Raw genomic sequence first — 19,262 nt, 5'->3', positions numbered from 1 at the left:
TCCATCTCAGTTTTCCAGCAGAGATCCAGTCCGGTCTGCTGGAGGTCGTCTCGCCGTCCGTCCACTTCTACCCCGACTTTTCCCAGCTCCGCGAGTCCTTTGGAGACCCGAAGGAGCGAGTCAGGTCTGTTTCTGGGTGCACGTGCATGTGTGTGTTCCTGTGCATGTGTGTGTGCACGTGCATGTGTGTGTGCATGTGTGTGTGCACGTGCATGTGTGTGTGTTACATTTTATTAACATGAGTCAGCCTCTGTGGAACAACGGTTTCCTCTTTCACTCCCAACGTTTAAAAACAACTGACTCATTCAACAGTCATCACTGGTCCTCCCCAAGTAACTGATCAATAATAATCTGTAACTTATCAATAAATATCTGTAACTGATCAATAAATATCTGTAACTGATCAATAATAATCTGTAACTTATCAATAAATATCTGTAACTGATCAATAAATATCTGTAACTGATCAATAATAATCAATAACTGATCTATAATCATCTGTTACTGATCAATAATTGATCAATAATGATCTCTAACTGATCAATAATTATCTTTAATTGATCAATGACTAATCAGTAATTATTTGTAAATGATCAATACCTGATGATCAATAATCATCTGTAACTGATCAATAATCATCTCTAACTGATCAATAATCTGTAACTGATCAATAATCATCTGTAACTGATCAATAATCATCTTTACCTGATCCATAACCATCTGTAACTGATCAATAACTGATCAATAATTATCTGTAATTGATTAATAATAATCAATAACTGATCAATAATCCTCTGTAATTGATCAAAAATTATCTTTAACTGATCAATAACTGACCAGTAATCATATGTAACTGATTAATAATAATCAATAACTGATCAATAATCCTCTGTAATTGATCAATAATAATCAATAATCATCTGTAACTTATCAATAATAATCTCTAACCGATCAATAACTGATCAATAATTATCTCTAACTGATCAATAAGGATCTTTAACTGATCAATAACTGATCAATAATCCTCTGTAATTGATCAATAATAATCAATCATCTGTAACTGATCAGTAATAATCAATAACTGATCAGTCTGTCCCTCCTTTTCTCCTCTGGTCTTCAGGTGGAGGACGAAGCAGAACCTGGACTACTGTTTCCTGATGATGTACGCTCAGAACAAGGGAACCTACTACGTTCAGGTGGGAAACGCCGCGCTGGCGGAGGCCGAGTCCGGGCCCCGGGGCCACCGGGGCCACCGGGGCCACCGGGGCAGTTCCTGGACCCACCTCTAGGCTCCGGATGGGTCGGGGGGGCTCCATGTTTGTAGTTCTCTGGGTCGGGGGCTCCATGTTTGTAGTTCTCTGGGTCAGGGGCTCCATGTTTGTAGTTCTCTGGGTCAGGGGCTCCATGTTTGTAGTTCTTTGGGTGAGGGGGCTCCATGTTTGTAGTTCTCTGGGTCGGGGGCTCCATGTTTGTAGTTCTCTGGGTCGGGGGCTCCATGTTTGTAGTTCTCTGGGGCGGGGGGCTCCATGTTTGTAGTTCTTTGTGTTGGGGGGCTCCATGTTTGTAGTTCTTTGTGTCGGGGGGCTCCATGTTTGTAGTTCTTTGGGTCAGGGGCTCCATGTTTGTAGTTCTCTGGGTCAGGGGCTTCATGTTTGTAGTTCTCTGGGTCGGTGGGCTTCATGTTTGTAGTTCTCTGGGTCGGTGGGCTCCATGTTTGTAGTTCTCTGGGTCGGGGGCTTCATCTTTGTAGTTCTTTAGGTTAGGGGCTCCATGTTTGTAGTTCTCTAGGTCAGGGGCCTCCATGTTTGTAGTTCTCTGGGTCGGGGGCTCCATGTTTGTAGTTCTCTGGGTCGGGGGCTCCATGTTTGTAGTTCTCTGGGTCGGGGGCTTCATGTTTGTAGTTCTTTGGGTCGGGGGGCTTCATGTTTGTAGTTCTTTGGGTCGGGGGGCTCCATGTTTGTAGTTCTCTGGGGCGGGGGCTCCATGTTTGTAGTTCTTCGGGTCAGGGGCTTCATGTTTGTAGTTCTTTGGGTCGGGGGGCTTCATGTTTGTAGTTCTTTGGGTCAGGGGCTTCATGTTTGTAGTTCTCTGGGTCTGGGGCTCCATGTTTGTAGTTCTCTGGGTCGGGGGGCTCCATGTTTGTAGTTCTCTGGTTCCAGTAAGTTCCCTCTGCCCTGCAGCTGGAGGACGACATCGTGGCGCGGCCCAACTTCTTCACCACCATGAAGAACTTTGCGCTGCAGCAGCCGTCGGAGGAATGGATGATCCTGGAGTTCTCCCAGCTGGGCTTCATCGGTGAGTCCTGTTGTCATGACGACAGCAGAAACCCCTCCCACCAGGGAAGATGACATCACAGTGGGCGTGTCCATGGGTGGGACCAGTCTGGGGCCATCCATCATTCATCCATCTATCCATCCATCCATCATTCATCCATCATCTATCCATCATCATCCATCCATCATCCATCCATCATTCATCCATCATCCATCAATCATCATCCATCCATCATTCATCCATCAATCATCCATCCATCCATCATTCATCCATCAATCCATCATTCATCCATCCATCATTCATCCATCAATCCATCATTCATCCATCCATCATTCATCCATCCATCCATCCATGGCGAATAAGGTCCTCCAAGTCGTCGCTCTTCCTCCTCTTCCTCGAGCTGCTGCTTCTCCTGCAAATTAAATTAAACATTCTGAGTCTGAATTATTGATTTCACTAATTGATGGAGGGAACTAGGGGTGTAACGATAGACTAATCTCACGATAACGATACGATACGATATTGTAGCAGTATTTTTTTAACAACCTTGAATAAGGAACATATGACTGGAAAAAATTGTCTTTTATTTGAAAGACACAAAATACAAAACAATGCTGTGCATTTGCCCTATTGTTACAGTTTGTAATGCTTTTATAACTGTTTAAGTTTTAAAGAGCAAGCCAGGCCAACCATTTTCCACAAACTGAACTAAAAGTAAATGTCAGGTTTGCATTATGCATCTTCAGTTTCATACAAGTACAAATATTTTTGCCACAAACTGAATAGTTTCTCTCATATATGATTTGACTTTTTTCTTTTCCAGAAATGTAACAACTAAAATTAAATAAATAAATAAAAGTAAATAAATACATACAATTTTACATCATAAAAAATATTGATTCATGCTCACCTTATAAGTGTAAGAGATTTATTTTTGTTCAGAAGATTATTTTGGTAATTCAGGATTCATTATTTTTATAAATATATTCTTTATATTCTGATGTAAATCAGGGACTATAATGACACTAGTCAGTTTATCTGTAGTGATTAGTCTGTTTTAGATTGGGCGGAGTGATACGCCACAGTACGGCACTAGGTGCTGTGTTGATGTTCTAAAATCCTACACTGTTGAGCGGACATTAAAGGAGCATGAGGCTCCTTTTAAGAAATGAGACTCACTAGCGCCACCCTTCGCCACGATGGCCGTCGGGGGTACTGCAGCCAACAGCGAAGCCGGCACAGGAGAACGGGGAGAACGCACATGCAGCGTCATGTGACGTCACATCCGCAGCCCAGCGCGGAAAATTCGGAGTCCGAATTGCAGCACATTTTGCAGCACACAGCCTGTTCAAGGCAACGGAGAGATACACTAGAGCAGGGGTTCTTAACCTTTCTGACCTTGGGGCCCAATTTTTTCAGTACAGAGTGGCCCGGGGCCCATTAAATATTAAAATTGTATAGCAGGGGTATTCAACTAAAACTTTAAGAGGTCCATTTAGAGAAAATTTACTCAAGCGAAGGTCCAGAACATCATTATATATATATATATATATATATATATATATATATATTATGTGTGTGTATATATTCAAGTAGCCTCATAGTTGTATCAACATCTGCATCTGACTGTTATATTAAAAAAGTACATTCAAAAATATTTGCCACTTAACACGTGTAACTTGAATTACACATATTTTTTTCTCTTAAAAATAAAATTGATTTTATTTTATTTTTCAAATGCTATCTTATTTTATTTCTCTACCAGCAGTTTGTATTTCCTCTTTTCTTTTTTAATTGTCTCAACACATTTTTATACTAAATGAATATAAACACATCTTAACAATTGAACAGTTTTGCAGTTTCTCTTTCTTCCCCTCTTATGTGAGAAGTGAGATAACTGAGCTTTCTCCTGTCAGGACTTTAAATCTGGGCTGGATGGTGTCAGGTTCTCATGTGAAGGTGCTGCTGGTGAACCTGGAACGATATTTAGTTTTAATTATGTTCATTGTGGAGAAAGCTGCCTCACAGCTGTATCTGGACTCAAACATGGGTGTTTTAAGATTTATTTTATTTAAGATATTAAATTAATCAGTTGTCAGGACTCAGCGTGTCGGGCTTCATCCGAGCCCGCAGGTCTCCGCGCTGCAGCCCAGTCACTGTCCGATGCTTTTGCAACAACAGTCCAGTCCAGCAGACACTTCAGCCCACGCATCTACCATCCTTCAGCAGTAACGACGGAACCCGCCGCCGCCCGAGCGGCAGCGGGCTCCGCGGCCGCGGGGACGCGTCGGCTCCCGCTCAGTCGGGCGGCTCCTCCGGCTCTCCGGCCCGCCTCTGCGGGGCAGCTCCCCCGGGAGTCTCGTCTCCTTCTCGGCAGCGAGCCCCACGGAGCCGCCGCCGGGCAATCACTGGCAAATCACGCCCCCCTTCCCCCTTCTCATGGTGGCTTCAATTACGTCCGCCTTAAGCCTGAATTATGGTTCCGCGTAAATCGACGCAGACCCTACGCCGTAGGATCCCTGATCCTGGCGGATCTAAACCTACTCTGTGCAAAATAAAGGATTTTTTTCTGTAAAAACACACCATTTCTCTTACTATTACACGTACAGCTAGCTGAGTGTCTTCTCCTCATTTGGTCGGGAGTTGCTATGCAGTCCCGCGGCCCCCGCGGCCCACAATTACAAAACTGAATTTTTTTTTGCGGCCCACTAGATGGCGCTCGCGGCCCAACATTGGGCCGCGGCCCTATGGTTAAGAATCACTGCACTAGAGGGCTCATTCTTTTGGGTTTGGAACGCTTCATCTGACATTATTACTAGAAAACTTAAAACGCATACAAATTTTTTTCATAAATCCTGCCTCAATCCTGCCTCATGCTCCTTTAAAGTACAATGGAACTCAGCAGAAGTTGTCCCCGTGTTTATCCTACTCACGACCCGAAAAAGGTTTAATTTAATAAAGTAAGTCTTAACTCTACACCAGCTTACATAAGTAAAAGTTCAGAGCTCAAAACCCCGCAAGAGTCCTGTGATCGGGACCGCAAAACGGTACTAGTTTCTTCTGAGCGGAGGAAGATTTTAGTCCACGGGTCGAGGCGCGGTCAGCACAAATACGCTGCGCGTTACTAGTCAACACAATAGATTAATATTAATAATCCAATATTGCGATACAGTTTGTCACCTCCACGACACGTATGGTGACATTTTTCTATCGCAAATTTTCGTGGCACGATATATTGTTACACCCCTAGAGGGAACCGATCAATAACCTCCGATCAATAACGTCCTGGGGGACCGGCGGGTCCAGCAGGACCAGCGGGTCCAGACTCGGTGTTGCCGGGGAAAACCAGCTCTCCGTCCTGCTTCCTCCGCCGGGCAGGACAGCGCGGTGCTGATGAGACTGTTGCCAGGCAACGAGGCGGGTTCATCTCACACTCCTGCTCTCCTTGAAGAGGAAAATGCAGAAAAGAGCTCAGCTCAGGATCTTCAGGTCCTGCAGGTCCTGCAGGTCCTGCAGGTCCTCTACAGACCACTAGGGTCCAGATCCAGACCTGCAGGTCCTCTACAGACCACTAGGGTCCAGATCCAGACCTGCAGGTCCTCTACAGACCACTAGGGTCCAGATGGAGAACATGGAGCAGCAGAAACCAGCTCCAGTGTCCCCGGTATGAACCCCCCGCCCCCTCGTCCTCGTCTGGCCTGCGAGCAGCAACACATTCAGAGTGAAGCTGACTCAGTGGATTAAATCAGACGGAGCTGCAGAGCTGCTCCCGGGTTCGGCTGCCGTCCGGGTCGTCCTCGGTTCATCTGCAGCTTCGGGGGTTTGTGATGTCACGGAGATGAACATCCGGATCTCTGGAGGCCGACGTGTCCAGACGGATCAGGACCAGACCAGGACCGGGACCACCGGGTTCATCTGCTGGCTTTAGGTCGCTGTGATCTCAGGAGGCTTGGGTGGAGGAGACGGAGGGTGGTCCCTGCTGTAGAGTATGAGAAATATTACTTTAAAGGGGACCTATTATGAAAAACAAGTTTTTTCTTGCTTTAACATATATAAAGTGGTCTCCCCTCAGCCTGCCAACTCAGAGAAGGAGGAAAGCAACCAAATTCTGCAGTGTCTGTACAGCCGCCCGGATGAGCCGTCCAGTGTGATGTGACTTCTACGAGCCGTTCAGATTCCGCTCCCTTTCGTTACGTAACGAAAATGCGATTTACATAGGTTGGCCTCCGATGGGTGAAACCACGCCCACAACTAACTCCGCCGGCCGGAGCTTCCGCCATTTTTTCGTAGCGGCGTATCGCGTCATTCAGGCAGCCAATCAGCACAGAGCCTCATTATCATAGCCCCGCCCACTCAGAATCCTGCATAGATAATAAGGTTAGAGAATGGGAACATGGCTCAGAGGCTGAATTTCTAATTTATTTAGCAAAAACAATCAAAAGCTTGTTTTTAAGACATTCAAGGCCTGTTTAAAATAGGGATTACCGTAATGGCCCGAATATAAGACGACCCCCTCTTTTTTAGGACTCAAGTTTGAAAAAAGACTTTTTGAACACCAAATTCAATTTTAATACAGAAAATAATTACAGTACATCTGAAACAAATGATTATAACAATATATTCGAGAGAAAAAGCATTAAGCGTTATTTTGCCTCATTCAAATCATTATCTTGAAGTTTGCATCATAACTTCTCCTCAGCTGCCGGTTAAGCTGCCAATCTTCAACCAGCTTTTCTCCAGATTGTCGCAATGTTTCTCCATTTTCTGTTATCTCTTCTTTTATTTTCTTCTCTTTTCTTTCTTACCGCTATTTTTATTTTTCTTCTTCATGACAGGGGTTCGCTCTGGCCTGGGGAGTTAAGTTCAGCATTCGCTTTAAAGATATCTGGCGCCATCTAGCGTTGTGAATGGGTATAATGTCTAGACCCCGAATGTAAGACGACCCCCACTTTTTCACTCTCATTTCAATGCAAAAAACACCATCTTATATTCGGGCCAATACGGTATATGCCATAATAGGTCCCCTTTAAGATCCCAGCAGGATCCGGTTGTTTCAGATGCTTGAGGCTCGTTAAGCCGGTTTCACTACGCAGATGAAAACAACCACAACCCAACCTGGTTACCAGGAACCGCGTCCCGTGTCCCTCCTGGAGGAAGTGAGGTAACCTGTTCTCTGCTTCCAGGGAAGATGTTCAAGGCCCTGGACCTGCCGCTCATCGTGGAGTTCATGCTGATGTTCTACAAGGACAAGCCCATCGACTGGCTGCTGGACCACATCATGTGGGTCAAGGTCTGCAACCCGGAGAAGGACGCCGTGAGTCCCGCCTCCGGTCCCGCCTCCGGTCCCGCCTCACAGGATGTGTCAACCCGAGATATTTCACCTTCGTTCTCATCAGTGTTTCACTTGTTAGTAAAGACCCATTTTAGCATTTGAACCCGCTGCTGTTCCTTCTTAGGACCGGTTCTGGTGATGAAGAGTTCCCGGTGGTTCTTTGGTCCTCTTCTTCCTCAGTCCTGTCTGTTTACCTGGTTTTGTTTGGGATTATTTTGGATTATCTTGGATTGTTTTGGATTGTTTACGATTTACGTTATTTTGGATGAATGTATTTATTTTGGGTTGTTTCGGGTTATTTAGAGTCATTTTGGATTATTTTAGGTTATTTTGAATTATTTGGGGTATTTTGGAATATTTAAATTTATTTTGGGTTATTTGGGATTATTTTTGTTTATTTTGGATTATTTAAAATTATTTTTGTTCATTTTAGATTATTTACGTTATTTTAGATTATTTACGTTATTTTAGATTATTTTATTAATGTTGAGTTATTTTGGATTATTTGGGGGTTATTATGGATTGTCTTGGTTTTTTTTGGATTATTTGGAGTTATTTTGGGTTATTTTGGATTGTTTGGGATTATTTTGGAATATTTAACTTTATTTTGGTTTATTTGGTATTATTGGGTATTATTTGGGATGATTTTAGTTTATTTGGGGTTATTTTGGATTATTTGTGGTTATTTTGGATTATTTGGGGTTATTTTTGGTTATTTTGGATTATTTTAGATTACTTTGGGGTGATTTTTGGGGGGGTTATTTTGGTTTATTTTGGTTTATTTTGGATTGTTTTGTAATGTTTTGGGTTATTTTCGGATTATTTTGGATTTTTTGGGTTATTTTGGGTTATTTTGGATTATTTGGGGTATTTTGGGTTATTTTGGATTATTTTGGGTTATTTTGGATTATTTGGGGTTATTTTGCAGCTCTGAAATTCAAAATTTGACAGAAATACTAACAAATGAAATGGCTGGTGAGAGAGATATCTCGGGTTTATAGCATTTGTAAATGAATAAACCCGGTCGGAGGCCCTGCCCCGGGGAATTATGGGCCGCTAACGCTCCCCTTCTGCCCTTCTGCCTCCGTCAGAAACACTGCGACCGGCAGAAGGCCAACCTGAGGATCCGCTTCAAGCCGTCGCTCTTCCAGCACGTCGGAACTCACTCATCTCTGGCGGGAAAGATCCAGAAGCTCAAGGTAAACCGAGACCTCCGCTGCGTTCACGCGTCTCGCTTCAGGTCCAGCGAGCTGACGGAGCCTCCAGTGGCCTGCAGGTCTCCACCGCTGGGGATTGTGGGTATTTTAGGGCTCTTCAGACCCGGTGAACCGGGTTTGGGTCCAACAATAAACATTTACAGTCTGGTACCGAGACCGGTTCTGGACCGGACCGGGGACTTTTATGAAGCTGACCAGGTGAAACCATAGCAACACAGTCCTGCATCGTTAGGGGCGGGGCTTATCGTCACTTTGGCCGTGTTGTGGTGGACGAGCAGCGGGACGGGTCTGGTGGGTCTGAAGGGTCTGAAGGGTCCGGGGACCAAGCTCTCTGGCGCTGTGCGGGACTCCCGTCCGTGGATATATAAATATCTTTATTTAAACTCGAAAATCATTGAGGACGAGCCCTCATTACAATGATGTCGAGCAAAACAAAAAAACAAAGACAAAAATAGAACAACAAAAGAGCAGTCAATTAAACAAATATGAAGTTACAATTAATAAATAATGTAACAATAAAATCAATTAAAACAGATACAAGCAGTGCTTAAAAGATTTAAGATCAGGGATTTAAAATGACCAAAAGACACTAGTGAATTAATTTTTAGAGTGTTTTGTAATGAGTTCCAGGTGGATGGTGCAGAAAAGCTAAAAGGAGTTCTACCAAGCTCAGTATAGACTCAGGGGACTTGTAGTGTAAGCCAGTCAGTGGATCGAGTGTCGTGTAAACTAGCAGGCCAAGCAAGAAGGGAGGAAACATAAGTCGGCAGCAAGCCAATAATAGCCTTGTAGATAAATAAATAAAAGTAAATAAAAGGATATGATGGGAGGTGTTTGTGGGCGTGGCTTGTTTAGGTTCCCACTTAACTTGTGGGCGGGGATGGGTTGGGTTCCTCCTTAAAGGGGAGCTATTATGGCATTTAATGTATATTTTAAACAGGCCTTGAATGTCTTAAAAACAAAGTTTTGATTGTTTTTGCTAAATAAATTAGAAATTCAGAAATCCATGTCTTTATCTTCCCAGTCTCTAACCTCATTATCTATGCTGGATTCTGAGTGGGCGGGGCTATGATAATGAGGCTCTGTGCTGATTGGCTGCCTGAATGACGTAATACACCACTACGAAAAAATGGCGGAAGCTCCGGCCGGCGGGTTTACACCGTGTCCGTGTCCTCATCGTGTCCTAACTGCATGCGATGCGAGCGAGCGTCAGCGACAAAATCAATTCCATTTGCTTTATTTTCAATCGGACTGTCCTAACTGGCCGCGCGCCGTTTTGAGCTGAACATTTGTCGGACGCCCTGCTTCTATTTTCTTCCTGTCTGTCGCTCGTGTTGAAAGCCGGTTGAAAGTGCTGTAGGAAACAGTCATGGATGAGGAACGGCTGATCCAGTTAGTTGAAATGAGAAGTTATCTCTATGATTCCTCCTCATTTCACTACAAAAACCTCAATAAAGTGGCAGCTGCTGGAGGGAGATGGACAGAGAACGTCCGATGTCACGCAGTGCTACGATAGTCGGACTCTCGCATGCAGTTACACGGTGTTTAGTTGTGGGCGTGGTTTGCATTTCGGTTACGTAACGACAGGAGCAGAATCTGAACGGCTCGTAGATCCACATCACACTGGACGGCTCATCCGGGCGGCTTTACAGACACTGCAGAATTTGGTTGCTTTCCTCCTTCTCTGAGTTGGCAGGCTGAGGGGAGACCACTTTATATATGTTAAAGCAATAGGTCCCCTTTAACTTAGGCTGGGTTTGGTTCCTGTCTGCAGCTCGGAGCCCAGCTCCTCGGTTTGATGCCTGCGGTTCCTCCGTGATGGACGACCCCCTGAGCCTCTGATCAACGAGGTATTGATCGGGCTCCTGGGGCGTCTCTGACCTGAGGACTCGCCGCCATTAGCGAGTCTTGAAGACCAGATAAGTGGCTTGTACTAGTTCTGGACCCCGGGGGGGTTACAGAACCAGATCCTCTCTGATCAGAGGGCGGTTCGTTGGTCTGAGCGATGGCGTGTTTCTCGTTGGTCGTCATGGCGATGGCGTGTTTCTCGTTGGTCGTCATGGCACCGGCGCTCAGCGGTATCTCAGTTCTGATCGAGGTCTGCCCCCCCTCCCCAGGACAAGGACTTTGGGAAGCAGACGCTGCACAAGGGCCACGCCAACCCGCTGGCGGAGGTGACCACCAGCCTGAAGACCTACCAGCACTTCACCCTGGAGAAGGCCTACCTGGGGGAGGACTTCTTCTGGGCCTTCACCCCCGTGGCCGGGGACTTCATCCGGATCCGCTTCTTCACGCCCGTCCGGATCGAGAGGTCGGTACCGGAGGACCGGGCCCTGCCGGTGGTTCCAGCCCCGGTCCGTCTTAAACCCTCACCCTTTTCTCTCTTTCAGGTTTTTCTTCCGGAGCGGAAACATCGAACATCCAGGAGACAAACTCTTCAACACGTCTGTGGAGGTCCTGCCCTTCGATGTGAGTCCTGGTCCTGGGGTCGTTGGTTCCTTGTGTCCATGGCTCCTTTAGGTCCTTGGCTCCTTTGGGTCTTCGACTTCTCAGCTCCTTTGGCTCGTTGGCTCCTTGGTTCCTTCGGTCCTTGGGTTCTTGGGTCCTTGGTTCCTTGGGTCGTTGGGTCCTTGGTTCCTTGGCTCCTTGTGTTGTTGGCTCCTTGGTTCCTTCTGTTCTTGGCTCGTTGGGTCCTCGGCTCCTTGGGTCCATCCCAAGGAAGCAAGGAACTTAGAAAAAGGAAGGAACAATGGCAAGGAAGGGAAGAAGGAAAGATATGAGGAAGGAAGGGAAATGGACTTAAGGAAAGAATCAACAAAGGAAGGAACTAAGGTAGGATGTGAGTAAAGAAAGAATGATGGATGTGAAGAAGGAAGTAAAGTACAGAAGGGAAGAGCTGAAGAAGAGAGGAAGGATGGGAGGAGGGAGGGAAGGTAACGGGTTAGGAGGTAGGAAGCCAGGAAGGACTGAGGAAAGGAAAGTACCTCTTTCAGGAGGAAACTCAAATCTCTGAAATAATTTAAAAACGATGAACTGAGTCTGTTTCCACCAGAACATCCAGGCGGAGAAGCAGGTCCTGCCGGAGGGGCGGGAGAAGACGCCCCGGTTCCACCGGACCGAGGACGGCTTCATCCGTATCGGTGAGCCTCCCGCCTCCCGCCGAGTCGTCACGGCAACGGGTCGGTTTTTTTTATTTAACCAAAACGCTGCGGTTGCCACGGAAACGGCTGAAACCGGTCCTGATGCAGACACGACCGGGGGGGGGGGGGGGGGTCACCTAATGGAGTCTGGATCAACGTAATGGGTCTTAATAACCTGCAGGAACCGTGAATCTGAACCCACTAATGACTTCCAGCTCCGTCAGACGATGAATAATAAATGTTTGACCACAAATAAACATTTAAAACACGTGAAACCGAACCTTCTGCTTCTTCAAGACATTTACTATTATTATTATTATTATTATTATTATTATTATTATTATTATTACTATTATTCTTATTACTATTACTATTATTATTATTAGTAGTAGTAGTAGTAGTAGTAGTAGTAGTAGTAGAAGTAGTAGTAGTAGTAAGGCAAGGCAAGTTTATTTATATAGTACAATTCAACACAAGGTAATACAAAGTTCATCCACTGCCAATCCAGGAAGCAAGAAGCCCACGTCAAGCACTGGAAATCTGCAACAAAAACCACAAAGCACAAAACTGACACGGAGCCGACCAAAACACGAGCAGCAATCGACCCAAATCTCAAGATCCGATCACAGTCTAAGCTAAACTACCGCAACTAACTAACCCCAAAACTACAGAGGAAGCATGCAGGTGAACAAGCCAGTGTGTGTGTCTATGTGTGTGTGTGCGTGTATGTATATGATCATGCGTGTGTGTGTGTGTGTGTGTACATGTCTGTGTGGCTATGTGGCTATATGTGTGTGTGTGTGTGTGTGTGTGTGTGTGTGTGTGTGTGTGTGTGTGTGTGTGTGTGTGTGTGTGTGTGTGTGTGTGTGTTGTGTGAGCGCGTATATGTATGTGTGGCTAAATGTGTCTGTGTGTGTGTATGCCTATGTGTTTGTATGTGTGCATGTATGAATATGTATATATGTGTATGTGTGCATGAGTGTGTATATGTCTATGTGGCTATGTGTATGTATGTGTGTGGGTATGAGTGTGTGTGCGCGTGTGTGTGTGTGTGTGTATGTGTGTGTGTGTGTGTGTGTGTGTGTGTGTGTAGTAATAAACCAAACAAAGCTCTACCTGAAGTGTATCTATAGTGGGGGAGGGGGGGGAGCAACCCCGCCACCCGTGAGACCAGAGGCCGACAAGGAAGAACCCGGAACCCAGGCCACCAGCAACCCCACAGAGGGGAGAAGTAGGAAGGAGGCAACCCACCGCCTGCGAGGCCCCCCCCCCCCGGCGGCGGCCGAGGGGGGGGATCCCGCGGCGGCCACTGCGACCCAGGCTATCCCCGGCCACCCGGTCCGGGCCGGACACGTGGCCAGGAGGGCCCTCACCCTCCAGGCCAACGACCCCCACCCGGCAGAGGGCCAGCCTGCCCGGAGAGACAGAGCCGCCCCGGCCGCCGACGCGGGCAGGTGCACCAGCCGCGGAGGCAGCGGGGGGATCGGAGACGGGCCCGGAGAGAGGGAACCCCCCAACAGGGCGACACCCGCGCAGGCCCGACAACGGAGGACCCCAGACCCAGGCATCCCATTCATTCATCCATTCATCTATCCACTATCTATGATAATAATAATAATAATAATAATAATAATAATAATAATATAATATACTCAGGGGTGCACACAAGCCGGGACTCCAGGGATAGTCTACTGCACGTTTTAGATGTTTCCCTGCCTCAACACAACCCTGATAGACAAGGCTGTGTCACCAACAGAGTTGTGTAAACCTTGATGACATGTTGATGACGACCAGTGATTAGAATCAGGTGTGTTGAAGAAGGGGAAACATCTAAAACATGCAGTAGACTAGCCCTGGAGTCCCGGCTTGTGTGCACCCCTGAATATACTAACCATAATAGTGATGATAACAATTATAATAATGATAATAATAATAATATTAATAACCATCTTGTTGTTGTTGTCCTGCCAATGGAAGCCCAAATCCTCCATGGCAGGACCCTTCCATACCGCATTCTCATCGACAAAGACGCACAATAACGAACCGTTTCCCCCTCCCCGCGGGGGTCCAGCACCGGCAGAAGGCACCCCAGGCTGCACGGCGAGCCCCGCCAGGCCCGGGCATCACGACCCACCTGTCCCAGGCCAGCGAGGGAACGCGGGTGATGTGGGCCCCCCTCCCTACCCTGGTGTTGAGTGCATGTGATTAATGCCATAAAAACATGGAGGGGGACGACAGGGTATCATGCTGACAATAATCCCCCCCCTCCAGAACTAAGTATCCTTGTTAAATGTATTTATTAAATGTTGAATGTGCAGTGTCTACAGTGTTATTAAAACCGTGAGGCGGGGAGTGCCGGGCCACACGGGACAATGCCCCCCATGCCCCGGACCCCCCGCCCCTTCGCCTATGTGCGTATGAGTCGTGTGAGGGGGGGAAGGAGGGGGAGCGGAGGCCGAAGCCAGGAGGCAGGACCAGCGGAGCCGACCCTGGAAGGACGCCCACGCTCCCCCACCGGCCATCCAGTTGACAGTCAGATGTTTTAGTTGGGCTGGACTGGTTGCCGGGGGTTACGGGTCACCAAGGTCTGACGGTCCCCTGTCTTCCAGGAACCTTCCAGGGCGGCGTGGCGGAGGGCGAGGTGGACGCATCCTTCGGGCCCCTGGAGGCCATGAGGCTCTCGGTGGTGACGGACTCGCCGGTCTGGGTGATCCTCAGCGAGGTGAGGGGGGGGTCTCCAGTCTCTGGTCTCTGGTCTCTCTGGTCTCTCTGGTATCTGGTATCTGGTCTCTAGTCTCTGGTCTCTCTGGTCTCTCTGGCCTCTGGTCTCTGGTCTCTGGTCTCTGGTCTCACTGGTCTCTCTGGTCTCTGGTCTCTGGTCTCTGGTCTCACTGGTCTCTCTGGTCTCTGGTCTCTGGTCTCTCTGGTCTCTCTGGTCTCTCTGGTCTCTGGTCTCTCTGGTCTCTGGTCTCTGGTCTCTCTGGTCTCTGGTCTCTCTGGTCTCACTTGTCTCACTGGTCTCTGGTTTCTGTCCCCAGATCTTCATAAAGAAGGCTGAGTGAAGCTGGTCTCCCTCAGACCCCTGGGTCCAGCTATCCCCCCGGACCTGGACCCGGACTTGGACCCCACCGCGGTGCGGTGGCGCCCCCGTGTGGCCGGCCCCTGCCGCTGCGGGCCGGAAACCCCTCGGACCGACGGACGGAGCTGGACCTCCTCCTGAATGTGACGCTGGCGACCGCCGAGGCCCCGCCCCCTGAAGCCCCGCCCCTCCCACCTAGCCCCGCCCCCACTCTCTCCACCAATGAGAGTTGCCTTAACGAAGACTGAGCAGATCAGAAACGTAGCGTCCTCCAATACCCAGAATCCTTTGCTGCAGCCTCGGACCTGCTGCATCATCGTGGCTCAAAACTACTGATAAAGACAGTTTTATAAGTCCTTCAGAGGCCTTGTTGCTGTAGTACTCTGTAGTACTCTGCAGTACTCTAGTACCAGTACTCTGTAGTACTCTGCAGTACTCTGTAGTACTATGTAGTACCTGTAGTACTCTGCAGTACCAGTACTCTCTAGTACTGTGTAGTACTCTGTAGTACCTGCAGTACTCTGAGGTACTCTGTAGTACTCTGTAGTATTCTGCAGTACTCTGCAGTACCGGTACTCTCTAGTACTCTGTAATGCTCTGTAATACTCTGTAGTACTCTGCAGTACCCTTCAGTACTCTGTAGTACTCTGCATTACTGGTGCTCTGCAGTACTCTGCAGTACTCTGCAGTACTGGTACTCTGCAGTACTCCACAGTACTCTGCAGTACTCTGTCGTACAGGTACTCTGCAGTACTCTGCAGTACTTTGTAGTACAGGTACTCTGCAGTACTCCACAGTACTCTGCAGTACTCTGAGGTACTCTGCAGTACCCTTCAGTACTCTGTAGTACTCTGCAGTACTGGTGCTCTGCAGTACTCTGCAGTACTCTGTAGTTCTCTGCAGTACTCTGCAGTACTCTGCAGTACTTTGTAGTACAGGTACTCTGCAGTACTCTGTAGTACTATGCAGTACCGTGCAGTACTCTGCAGTACCGGTACTCTGTAGTTCTCTGCAGTACTCTGAGGTACTCTGTAGTACTCTGTAGTACTCTGTACCGCCTCACACTTTCTTTTCCTGCATGTTTCTGACTTTGTCTTCCAGAAGAAGTTTCCTTCTCTCCGTTGTTGTTTTCTTTCTCTCCGTCTTTGTTTTCCTTCTCTCCCTTGTTGTTGTTTTCCTTCCCTCCGATGACGAGTTGGTGCCTTCACCTGACGTCCTTCATCACGTCGGTCGTGTTCAGCCATGTGCAACGGTTCCTGCCGCTCTTTTCATGGTCACATGACCAGAACCACCTGATCAGGGCGGGTTTTGGTGTTCAGCAAATACAACCTCACTAGATAAGAGTAAAACCCCCGGTTTTATAACCTTTTACCACACTGAAGTGAGGCAACAGTTGCTTCTCCAAGACCATTGCTGATGTCGTTCCCTCTTGGTGTTTTGTTAACACACACCTGAATGCCCCAGACCAACATTCTGGTTTCACAGAAGTCCGAACATTATGTTGGTTGGATGGTTGATGGTTGGTTGGTTGGTTGGTTGGTTGGTTGGTTAGGTGTGGGGTTGGAATGTTGGTTGGTTGGTTGGAATGTTGCTTGGTCAGTCGGTTGGTTGGAATATTGGTTGGTTGTTTGTTGGTTGGTTAGTTTGATTGTTGGTTGGTTGGTTGGTTGGTTGAAATGTTGGTTGATTGGTTGGGGATTATTGGTTGGTTGTGTTGTTCTCTCAGATCTGAAGTTTCTTTGGATAAAAGTGTCTGCTAAATGACAGTAGGCAATGACAACTAGTAGTAGTTGGTTGGATAGTTTTTGTTTTTTTTTAAGATTTTTTTTGGGCTCTAGTGGCCCTTTATTGAGATGCAGACTGGAAAGGGGTAGAGAGAGAACGGGGAAGACACGCAGCAAAGGTGCGCGGGCTGGATTCGAACCCGCGACCGCTGCAGGAGGACTGTAGCCTCAGTATATGAGCCGCCGCTTAACCCACTGCCCCACCGAGCGGCCCAAGTTGGTTGGATAGTTGATAGTTAGTTGGATTGTTGGTTGGTCGGTCGGTTGGTTGGAATGTTGCTTGGTTGGTTGGATTATTGGTTGGTTGGAATGTTGCCTGGTTGGTTGGATTGTCGGTTGGTTGGAATGTTGCTTGGTTGGTTGGATTATTGGTTGGATGGAATGTTGCTTGATTGGTTGGATTGTCGGTTGGTTGCTGTCAGTGGTTGACATTTCCCCCAGTTTGTGTTTCTGTTTTGCCCCGCCTGTCTTCCATCTGCCCTGATTGTATATCTGGTCTTGTCTTTCCCTTGCTCCTTGTGGTTCTGTCCTGTTTCTTTCCTCCATGTGTCCTGCCAAGTTTTTGCTCAAGTTTTTTGGATCCCTGTTTTTGTAGTTTTTGATCCTGCTAAGCAGCGCTTTGGTTTTTGGTTTCTGCAAAATAAACCCTGTTTTTGTTGAACTCCTGCCTCTCGCTCTCCTGCATCTGGGTCCTCACCACACCAGCCCCGACTGTTGGAATGTTGCTTTGTTGGTTGGATTGTCGGTTGGTTGGTTGGTTGGTTGGATTGTTGGTCGGGTGGAATGTTGGTTGATTGGTTGGTTGCATTGCTGGTTGGTTTGTCAGTTGGTTGGTTGGATTGCTAGTTGATTGGTTGGTTGGATTGTTGGTCGGGTGGAATGTTGGTTGATTGGTTGGTTGGATTGCTAGTTGATTTGTTGGTTGGTTGATTGGATTGTTGGTTGGTTGGTTGGTTGGTTGGTTGGTTGGTTGGTTGGTTGGTTTATGCTTCTCAAGCAGACCGTGGCAGGATGAAGATGTTTCTCTTGTTCCTCCTCCGAGGTTGTATTTGCTCACTAACTCCCTCTACTACCAGACAAGGTCTTTGATTACAGCTATTCCAAAACTAAAGAGGATGCACTAACCGTTGCACATGTCTGAAACAGAGTTCAGGTTATTTTAACTGTGTTTGTTGTTAATGTTGCTTTCGGATGATTTCTAGGACATTTTAACAACTTTGGAGAGATTTAGATTAATTTGCACATTTTAGTTTTCATTCAGACATTTGGATCATGGGGTTGCAGAAGAGTAGAGACACGTGGACACAGCGGACCCGGAGACGTCTCCGCCCTGCTGAACTGTCTCCTCAGAAGTTACTCAGTAATGTAACCGGGAGGTGAACGGCTGTATTTTGTGATGTAGATGTAATAAAATATTTTGTTTTTTTGTTATTTTGTCTGGCGTCTCTCTGCAGGAAGTTGCTGCTGATTGAGACAATAAAAGCCAAACCTGCTGGGACATCAGCAGTGAGACACCCGGGTTCCAGAGGGTCCAACTACCCGGGTTAGATGGAGTCAAGTCAGACTGAACTGCTGGTTCCATCCTCTGATGATTGACAGCTGTTTTCAAGTTTCAAGTTTAGTTTATTCATACATAGCCATTAAAATAAACGTATACAATTGAGACCAATCAGACATCTATAATGGTCCTTTGGCATGTATGAATGGGTCCCCCAAAGTAAGCTATTGAAAGCTTTTGGGAGGGGGCCCAAAGTTCATGAAGGAAAAATGAAATTTACAGTGCAATGTGGTACCGTTGGGAATATGAAAACAATAGACATTACAATACAGACAATCAAACATACAAATACACACAGTCATCCCAATATCTCCGTCATGTAGCAAGGGTATTTTATAAATAGGTAGACAGTAAATTTACTTTTAGATTTCTTTTAAAAATGGAGAGAGAACACAGCGTCTTCAGATCGTCATCAAGTCTGTTCCAGATCTGAGGCCCTGCAGACAACACTCATACCAGTGCAATGTAAATGCTGTTGTTTACCTGTTATGAAGTGTTTGTTCCTGGTTTGCTGTTGGTGCTGGAGGTGGCAGATAGGGAGCAGGCCCATCAGTCTGGGGTTTAGACCATTTACCACTTCAAACATTATGCAAGCATTATGGAAGAGATTGAATTCAGTAAGGCCCTGTCCCAATACTCCCCCTACCCCTCGTTTTCATCACTACCCCTAAATTTTGCGCATTCCCGTGAGGGTAGTGGTGTCCCAATTCCTCTTTTCACCTAGGGGGAGTGGGGAAAACGAGGGGTAGTGGCAATGAATCTGGCCCTACGGAGCGAGGGTTTTGCGATCCTCACTAGCTGAACTAGGGCCAGAAAAATTTCCCAGAATGCTTTTCGTCGTCATTTGCGGACTGAATCAAAAAAAAAAACATGGCGGA

General features: G+C 47.0%; 1 protein-coding gene across 1 annotated transcript in view; it reads left to right on the top strand.

The window, feature by feature from the left end:
• Positions 1-15,612, top strand: part of mgat4b (alpha-1,3-mannosyl-glycoprotein 4-beta-N-acetylglucosaminyltransferase B) — a 55,230-nt gene extending 39,618 nt beyond the window's left edge. The window contains exons 6-15 of the mRNA XM_061726156.1: positions 11-124; positions 1,121-1,196; positions 2,181-2,295; positions 7,458-7,588; positions 8,698-8,805; positions 10,941-11,134; positions 11,214-11,292; positions 11,876-11,963; positions 14,573-14,685; positions 15,002-15,612. Coding sequence (XP_061582140.1) covers positions 11-124; positions 1,121-1,196; positions 2,181-2,295; positions 7,458-7,588; positions 8,698-8,805; positions 10,941-11,134; positions 11,214-11,292; positions 11,876-11,963; positions 14,573-14,685; positions 15,002-15,025 — 1,042 coding nt within the window. The 3' untranslated portion in view covers positions 15,026-15,612. The remainder of the gene's footprint in view (positions 1-10; positions 125-1,120; positions 1,197-2,180; positions 2,296-7,457; positions 7,589-8,697; positions 8,806-10,940; positions 11,135-11,213; positions 11,293-11,875; positions 11,964-14,572; positions 14,686-15,001) is intronic.
• Positions 15,613-19,262: the final 3,650 nt, after the last annotated feature.

The sequence above is a fragment of the Cololabis saira genome, chromosome 7 (assembly GCF_033807715.1).
Source record: "Cololabis saira isolate AMF1-May2022 chromosome 7, fColSai1.1, whole genome shotgun sequence".
NCBI classification, from domain to species: Eukaryota; Metazoa; Chordata; class Actinopteri; order Beloniformes; family Belonidae; genus Cololabis; species Cololabis saira.
This window is presented reverse-complemented; position numbering and strand designations above follow the sequence as displayed.